Below are 8,958 nucleotides of genomic sequence, written 5' to 3' on the forward strand. Positions count from 1 at the left end.
AATTTCCAAGTAAAAGAAGATAATAGAAGACTTAGCATATAACAGCACTTAAATAGTAACTAAATATATATAACTCTCAAGGTGAACTGATGAAGAGGATACCAGAAGCATACTGAGCAAGGATTCTCTGAGAAAGACCCAATTCTTGGTTTCTGCATTGCAACAATGTAAAGCACTTTAGCATGGCCAACTACCACAGTCTAGCAACAGAGGTTCAAATACCATAAGCATCAAATCAGAGTTGGAAAATTGGCTTACCATTATATAATGTATTACGAGGTAAGAAATCCCCTTCAAGAACATTAACAAGAAACTGGAACAACAACATGTTCCCCAAGGACTGCAATGATATCATTAGAGAATATACAAGTTATGCTTGCTTAATAAAATAAGATAGCATGAGATCTAACTCATTTTTTTTCTCAAAAAGGACATGTGCCTAATCTAGAGTTGTAAATCGAGTCGTGTCGGGCTTGGGTTTTCAGGCCTGCAAGCCGAGACGGCCCATGTAATAATAATTATATAATATATTAATATATGTAAATAAATTTTTATTTTCAACTTTATCAAACTATTTTAATCCAATCGTATTGTAATTTTTTTATTTTAATATTTCGTATATAAACAATTGTATACATCAAATTTCATATAAAACAAAATTTTAAGATTTGTTTCCAATTTTTTGTCTAGTCTATTAATTTATTTAAAAACTTTCATTGTTTTTTCAATTTTTTTAGAAAAAAATATGCCTTTAATGGCCTGGTCTGGCCCATGGCCCAGCCCAGACTAGGCTCGCCATGGGCCATGCCAGGCTTAACCTCTAAAGTATCCTAGAGGAGACAAGTAAGACCTAGCATGGCCTACAGGCCGACGTGGCACGATCTGATTTACACCTCTAACTTATTCTAACCTTATTGATAGCAAGGTATATAAATGGCTTATAAGCTTACCCAATCCCTTGCGCTCCTTGGGACAAAACCCAAAAATAAATTATTAAATTAACAAAAAAAGTCTGATTAAAATATTCCTTAATATCCCCAACCCCTGCTTTGTGGCTTTCTCACGGTGAGAACTCCATTGTATCTATCGGGGTTGAGTGAAGCTACAGTCATGGGAGATGGAGAACTTGTGACTCACCGTACAAGAGATTAGAGACCCCAAGTTGTTTTTGTTTTAGAAAACATAATTTTGTTGCTTTCAAAAACATGCCTTGTTTTTGGAAACAAAACAAAGTTAACGAACATGTTTTTGTTTTCTTGCTAACATGGCAATTTTGGAAACAAATGAAAACAAAACCAACCACGTTAACGAACACATATTTTTCTCTTTTTACTCCATCATGGTTTCCCATACATTTTTCACAAATCAAAACAAGCAATAAGGAATCCGGATTTGTTTTTTCTAGGAATGAATATTATCATCTCCAACCTTCCCCAAAGATAGAATGAACCAACCTAAAGCAACATGACAGTAGCAAGTACGTCTATTAAAGGCCCAACTTCTTCTAGATCACCATCAAGGCAGTACATTGGCTGAAAACTCTTGACTTGTTCAAGGATGTCTCTAGAGATGATTTGACTAGAGGCTGGAGTATTTTAGCAAGGTCTTCTACGTCATCACCTACCATACAAGCAGTTTGGTCCCCTCCTTTGCAGTGTAATGTCAAACTGAACTTTGATGGCAGCTCTCATGGGAACCCTGGACCTTCTGGAATAGGGGGTGTGCTTAGAGCTGAAGTATTGGCTCTCCTCCAGGGGCTCAGATGGGCCAAGCAATTTGGTTTTCAACAGTTAGAAGTGGAGGGGGATTCAAAATTAGTAGTAGGTTGGCTGCAATCAAATAGTTTGGGAACATGGTCCCTTAGACATGTAAGGGAATTACTGAGCCTCACAAGAGAGCTGGGTGCACAAGTGTATTGATCTAGGAGGTCAGCAAATGCTTTAGCTGACAACCTAGCAAAACAAGGGGGTGAATCGGGAGGTTTTGTTTTGTGCAGTGTTGTAAGTTATATGTTATTCAGGGGTCACCTTTTACTTTAGAAAGTGACAGTTGTTCTTCTGGTTTTTTCTAATGAAAGTTACTGTTTCCTATCAAAAAAAGCTATACTGAACACGGAATCATGGATAGTGTATTGGCAACGACCGACCTAAAGCAACATGACAGTAGTCATTAAAAAACAAGGTACTTTAACTGGTCCAGATGCATTATCTGATACACCCTGTGCCCCCATCAACCAGGGGTTCCATTAGTCTAATTTCCTGACTTCCCTGTCCTGAACAGCTTATATCTGTGTGTCCTTTCTACATCTGAGCCATCTCAGCTTAGCCTTCCATAGTGTTACCCGGAGCCTCAATAAATAATGGGTCTAGTTCTCCAACACTTGGACCTCATGTCAATAATTGGCATGGTAGTTCTTGTAAAAATCTGATATGTTGGACTCTGGAGTTTAAAAGGTTGGCACTTTTAAGTCCAAGACAAAATGTAATGAGAAACTAAGAAACTCACTAAGGTACCAATAGTTTGAATTTCCAAGTTCTTCATCCTTTCATTTTTTACTATATTCAGAGTTTTATTGTAATTTAATATATTCCTGTGCCATGACTTCTAAAGGTCAGTGTGCCAAACACATGTAATCACTAATCACTAGATACCTGAATATACCATTTCCCAAGATAAAACTGCCTCAATGTTTACTCTGCTTAGGCACAATAGAAAATTCCAAATATACAATGACTAACAATGGCCACAAAATGAAAATAAAAAATAATGTTATTAGTGATTGGGCATAGCCAAAGAAGAATACTATGGCACAAGACAAATAAAAGAAACCAGGGATAAAGAAATACTAACCAATGATGAGAACATAATGCACATCACGTTAATTTCATAATTTGTGCATGTGTATATAGCCAAACAAGCAAATAAAATGGATATTTAACTTCAATTCTTACAACAAATAGCATGCATACCATATAAAAATATGTTTAGTCTCAATACCATCTACAAGGCTACAATAATTTGGACATAAGTATCTACAAACCTTTGTGTCAAGAACTTGCAAATTCATTTCATTATAGAGCAGAGCAAGGCCTTGTAGTAAAAGAGAAAACCCCTGGGAGTGAGAATGGTCTAAATTAGAGAAACTTGAAAAAAGGTAAAAAGGCTAAAATCAGAGCCTTCCCACCACTAAGATTGAATTTCCACATGGAGGGTTAAACCTTTAAAGTATCACAGACATCAATATTTTCTATGGGAAGAAAGAAAGTAGAGTAACATACGTCAACACTCAACAGTATGTCATCATTCAGATAGTTATTTCACTAGTTTCTAAATGTCTAGCCCTCCAGAACCATTCAAAATTAGGAAGACTATGAATCTAAAAATGCATTGAAATGACAAAAACTTCTTCAACATGCCTGGAATAAACATATCCATATGCTAATTCCAGTAACCAGTATTAGTTCCTTTGTAATTCCAGATGATTCTCTTTACTATGAAGAAAGCATACAAGACGACATGTATTACCAAAGTAGAAACAAAAATGCGTAAGTATGCATATGGTAATACCAAGGGCCATTTGCCAATTTTGGTCCTCTTGGAAGGGTTTTATTGGATGCAGACCTGACCCTAGGCATTTTTTTACAAAGTGGCTGCTTTTAAGTTAGAACCCACATTCTCATGCTTTCCAGTTCAAGACCTTGCCATTGTACCAAGCTATAGCCTTTGAATGTGGTAATGCCATATGATGAGAAAATCATTAGATAGAGTTCCATGCATTTAAAAAATGTGCTATATCCTAATGTAATTGGAAGACATTTTGATCTCTTGTCTCCTCTCCATCATCAGTAACAACCACTGAAGATTGAACACTTAAGCCCAAGCATAAAGACATTCTTGAAACCAATGAGACCACAAAGCAGTAGAATTACCACTGGAATATTACCTACATTTTTTCACTTTGGCGTTAATTTCTATAAACAGGACTTATAAGAATGTGATTGTCAACATGGATGTTATATCTCATGCTTCTCATCTAAATGCATATAAGATATGTTAAATCTGAATCCAGATCATTTGTTATTCAACTCTGATTTGTTCAGCTTTTGTGTTCACATGATGAAGACCAATCGATTTCCACCAATGGAGGCAAGGCCTTCATGTGAGGGGAACATGGTTTGCCCTGCTTTTTCAAGCAAGTGGGATCTTCACTGAGCACCTCACTGATGAAGATCAACATATATCTTGTGGGCACAACAGAAAAGGGGCAACAGAGAATACAACAGATGTTAGAAGATTCAGAATACAACAGATTTTGTTTTTCTCAATGGTGGAATAAATGGTTCCCTTAATCGTACTGTTTTTTTTTTTGATAAATTATATGTGTTTACCAATATTTGAACCCCTTAATGGTACTGTTTCTTCAGAGTATATCAATTACTCAATTAATCGTGCTCATGTAGTTGGTTTTACAACCAATGAATACCACATGGTGAAATTAGAGAAAAATCACAAAATGTAGCAGATCAGCTCACCAAGGAATCAAGCAGTTTATCTGAGCTTCTGTTAGCCAAATTTCTTTCAGAATAAGCACTTTCTGAGCCAAGTGCAAAGGGAGACCAAGCCTGACATTCAATTGAAATGTAATAGCATCAAATGCATGTAGGAAAAAGAAGAGAAAAAGAAGAATGGATTCAACAATATATCCAAAAAGACGGGGATGAGTATAATTTTAGTGCATGAAAAGCAAACTCGGGTTGAAGAAAAAGAAGAGAGATACCTCATTAATCACAATAAGTTCAACCGTTGCACCAGAAGATGATTTGGGTACATCAAACTTAGATAAATAAACACGAGGAAATCGCTACATCAAGAAAAAAGAAGAGGAAAAGGCCCAAAGGGAAATGATTGTCAATAACTTTTGAATGCTAAGCTTAAAAAACAAAGGGCAACAAAAGAATAATTAATTACCTTTTCTAATTCAATTAGAAGCTGGTAGCTTGCCATGATCAGTTCTAGAGATGTTCCATCTTTGAGGATCTGAAATATTGCATTCAACATTTTGCTGCTCCACCAATTTTGCAAAAGCAATTAATTACATTGACAAGGAGATCAACCAAAGTGGCAGTTTGGAATGTATGGAAAGATGCAATTCAGGAAATGCTGAATAAAAGATGACAAAACAAATCAAAATAATGAATGATAAGAATTTCTCCTAGTTGCCCAGAAGTAATACAGAAGCTTCTCAGACAAATCCATGGGAAAATGAAGGAAAATATCTCGACCCTCTTAATTGCACAACAAGTGACAGTGTTATGATCATTGAGGGATTTCATTGTGAACAATATGTTACACTGTTATTCCTATCAACAATATTAAACTATTTCCAGAACAAAAGGAACAGAGAGTCAAGAAGAACAAATATATGGTTATGAATGTCCAACAAGAAAAACCCTAAAATCACAGTTTGATGCCACAGGGACAGACATGTAGAAAACCAAGACACAAACACAAATGATCGACATTTACATACCTGGTTGGAGCAGTTCCAATTTCTGGAACGATCGAAGAAGCGCGAACAGCTTCAAGAAATGCCAATCCTGTTTTCCAGTAAAAAGAAAGACAAGCATAAGAAGAAAGCATAAGAACCAAAAGTGGAAGAATAAGAGTTAGAGGAGTACTATCGTCATTAACGTCTCGGGCGTCCTTAACTCCGGAGGAGTCGAAGATAGCTAATGTATTCTCTTCGATTCCTCTATTACTTCTTCGGGAGTTCTCCATTGATCTCACACGAAACCCTAGTTCACATTTTGCACTTGAAATTTTAAAAATCACACGCAGCGCCAGCGGGATATCCGCACGGTCCATTGAAGGTTTAAAATGTTGTTAATAATTTTATAAATTATTCAATTACCATTAATCCACCTCTTTACTCATATTAATTAATTAATTAATGATTATTTATTATACATATTAAATTATTATGTATATATTTAAAAAAAAATGTAAATTAAAAGGCTTGAACCTTAGTCATTTGTTTTAAAAATTAGAGAAAATTCCCAATAGGTATTAAGTACTTTAGGTCCAGTGCCAATTTAGTATTTGAACTTTAAAAAACAACGATCTAGTACTTGAGCTTTTGAAATGCCACAATCTAGTATCTATTGTTAACCAACCGTTAAGTTTTATAGGAAAAGACACAAATGCCCTTCAAATGTTATATAATTTTCTTTACCAACCACTCGTTAATAGATGATCCCAGGTATTCCATTACTAGTTGATAAAGCAACAATTGTGTAAAAAATGCCGTTCAACTTAAACACATCTTAGCACTCATCGACCTTTGAAGGGAAAACTAGGGGTCCTCCATTAATAGAAAAAGTGGTGTGGGTCATTGAGTTGGAGGCTGGAGGTCATCCAAGCTGATTCAGTTGAACGTGTATTTTCTGTATACATCCGTGGTATATTGTTTCTACTCCCAAAGCCACATTCCCAATGATTTTAGCAACATAGTCTAATATTCCATTAGTGCAGGGGCACAGCCAAGGGGACCTAAGGGAGCCATGGCCCCCCTATGGTTTAGAAACTTCCCACTGAAAAATAGCTTTCCATGTAAATTTTCTCCTCTCCCCACTCTCCATATGGTCCCCCCCCCCCCCCCCCCCTCTCTTGGCTCCGCCCTTGTATTCTGGTCTAATATTCTCTGCTCAACATCAAAGTTTCTGTTAAATCATGCGTGTATAAAGATTGTCTATCATTCCTAGTCATTCCTAGCATCTTCGGCAGACGATGAAGCAACATCTTCGACCCATTTTCTCTAGATATTTGGGACCCTTTTGAGGGCTTCCCTTTCAGCACAACCCTCAGCTCTGCATCCGATTCGGCTCGAGAAACCTCTGCTTTCGTCAATGCCCGCATTGATTGGAAGAAAACCCCAGAAGCACACGTATTCAAGGATGATTTCCCTGGGCTAAAGAAGGAAGAAGTGAAGGTGGAAGTAGAGGAGGGAAAGGGTCCGGCAAATAAGTGGAGAGAGGAGTAGGGAGCATGAAGAAAAGAGCGACAAATGGGACCAGGTGGAGAGAAGCAGTGACAAGTTCTTGAGGTGATTCAGATTGCCAACAAATGCAAAGTTGGATCAGGTGAAGACATCCATGGAGAACGGAGTGTTGATTGTAATAACCCCCAAGTAGGAGGAAAAGAAACCCGAGGTGAAAGCCATTGAAATCTCTGGTTCAAGCATTTTAGAAGCGCAAAATGGAGTGCGTTATTGGTTGAGAGTATGTGTTTGTTGTGTGCTTTGTTTGTGTCTGGGGTTTCCTGTGTCGTCCCTCCATCTATGGTTGTAAAGAAGTTTCATTTGTATGTGGGATTATGTGAGTAAATGGGTTAATGAATGAAAGTATGTAGAAAATAAGTGATTTTGAGCAATGAAACATAGATTTGGATGGTGATTTTCCCTTGTAAGTGATTGGGAACAAGTGATTAGCCTATAAAACCTGGATCCTACTTTGCTAGAACTATTTTAAGTGGTTGATAAGAGTGTGTTGCTAAAATTTCCCCCTTAAGTGATTGGGTTTTGTTTCATTTTCTTGAGAAAAAAGATGATGAACATTGTGTTTTATTTCCAATGATAATTTTGACAATTTCAAGTCTTAAATCGCATGTGAGGTCACGTGATATACATAATTGGTGATTAACGGTAGGTACTAGATTGTCATGTTTTGAAAGTTTGGGTACTGAATAGTCGCATTTTAAAGTTTGGATACTAAATAGGAACTTGAGCCAAAGTATAGAGTACCTATCGGGAATTTTCCCTAAATATTAAAAAAATTACCATTCATACACCATGTTTAATTACATTAAAAGTTGTCAAATATATAATATATAGTATTTATATGACACAGTATATATATGTATACGCCACATCATTTTCGACCCTAATCAAACCTCTCACCAGTGAATCTCTCCCTTCTCTGGTTCTATGCCCCATTTGGTTATCTAAACATTGTCTATACTACCTATAAGCTTTAAAATAAAAGAGTGAATTCCCCTTCTTTTTTGAATTTTCACAAGACATTTTCTACCCTTTTACACATTTTATAGTTAATATAAAATTGTGAGGTGAAATTGGGATTTTGGGAGAAAGAAGTTCTTAAAAAATTCCATTACCAAAACTCGCACCTGGGTCTCTTCGGTGCAAGTAAGTAGGGATGTTCATAACAAGACCCAAACCAACCAACCCTGTCCGATCCAACTCAAGTTGGTCGGTTTTTCTTCAGTATTGGTCGGTTTTGGGTTACAAAAAAATATAAACCGATAGTTCGACATGAAACCGAGACCAAACCGACTTAGATATATATTATATATATAATATATTTCAGATATTATATATATATATATATATATATATATATATATATATATATATATATTTCAGTTTTAATATATATTTGTGGAAATATATATATTTCAGCTTTATTTAAAAAATATACATATTATATATAAATTTTTTTATATATAAAATATCAGTTTTAATCCATCAAATCATTTTTAATTTTCAGCCATCCAGCCTTTGCTTTGTTAGACTTGAATCTTTTAACGTTCTCACTGAGAGCATCATTCACAAAACCAACCCAAACCGATTCAAACCGACCAGGTCAGTCTTTCTTAGTATTGAGTCGGTTTTGGTTTCATTTCTAGGTAAACCGACCAGGTCGGTTCGATTGGAAAAACGCCAATAAACCGACCCAACCCGACTTGTGAACAGCCATACGAGTAAGGGTGGCAAATGGGTGGGTTGGGTTGCGATGGGTGTGGGTTGAGTACCAACCCACCCATATGACCCATTAACCCAATTCAAATATTAAGAAAATATAAATATTATACCAAATAAATCTATAAATATTAAAAAATTACAGAAAAATAAAAAATACAAAAAAATAATAAAAACACAAAATT

General features: G+C 36.0%; 1 protein-coding gene and 1 pseudogene across 4 annotated transcripts in view; one reads left to right on the plus strand and one right to left on the minus strand.

Annotated features, from left to right (window-relative positions):
- The window catches only part of SNI1 (negative regulator of systemic acquired resistance (SNI1)), a 30,511-nt gene extending 24,642 nt beyond the window's left edge, over positions 1-5,869 (minus strand). The window contains exons 1-8 of one of the 4 annotated variants that reach the window (XM_088942220.1): positions 5,679-5,869; positions 5,531-5,597; positions 4,969-5,062; positions 4,778-4,861; positions 4,533-4,622; positions 3,041-3,112; positions 259-340; positions 103-152 (exon numbers count right to left, since the gene is read on the minus strand). In XM_088942220.1, coding sequence (XP_088798346.1) covers positions 103-152; positions 259-340; positions 3,041-3,112; positions 4,533-4,622; positions 4,778-4,861; positions 4,969-5,062; positions 5,531-5,597; positions 5,679-5,865 — 726 coding nt within the window. In that variant the 5' untranslated portion in view covers positions 5,866-5,869. The remainder of the gene's footprint in view (positions 1-102; positions 153-258; positions 341-3,040; positions 3,113-4,532; positions 4,623-4,777; positions 4,862-4,968; positions 5,063-5,530; positions 5,598-5,678) is intronic. The other 3 variants (XM_088942221.1, XM_088942222.1, XM_088942223.1) reach the window with 3 other exon arrangements.
- A 380-nt stretch (positions 5,870-6,249) lies between these two features.
- LOC148877605 (18.1 kDa class I heat shock protein-like) lies at positions 6,250-7,478 on the plus strand (annotated as a pseudogene).
- The last annotated feature ends 1,480 nt before the right edge of the window (positions 7,479-8,958 follow it).

The sequence above is a fragment of the Nelumbo lutea genome, chromosome 1, assembly GCF_056320005.1.
Source record: "Nelumbo lutea isolate HS-2025 chromosome 1, American lotus-T2T, whole genome shotgun sequence".
NCBI classification, from domain to species: Eukaryota; Viridiplantae; Streptophyta; class Magnoliopsida; order Proteales; family Nelumbonaceae; genus Nelumbo; species Nelumbo lutea.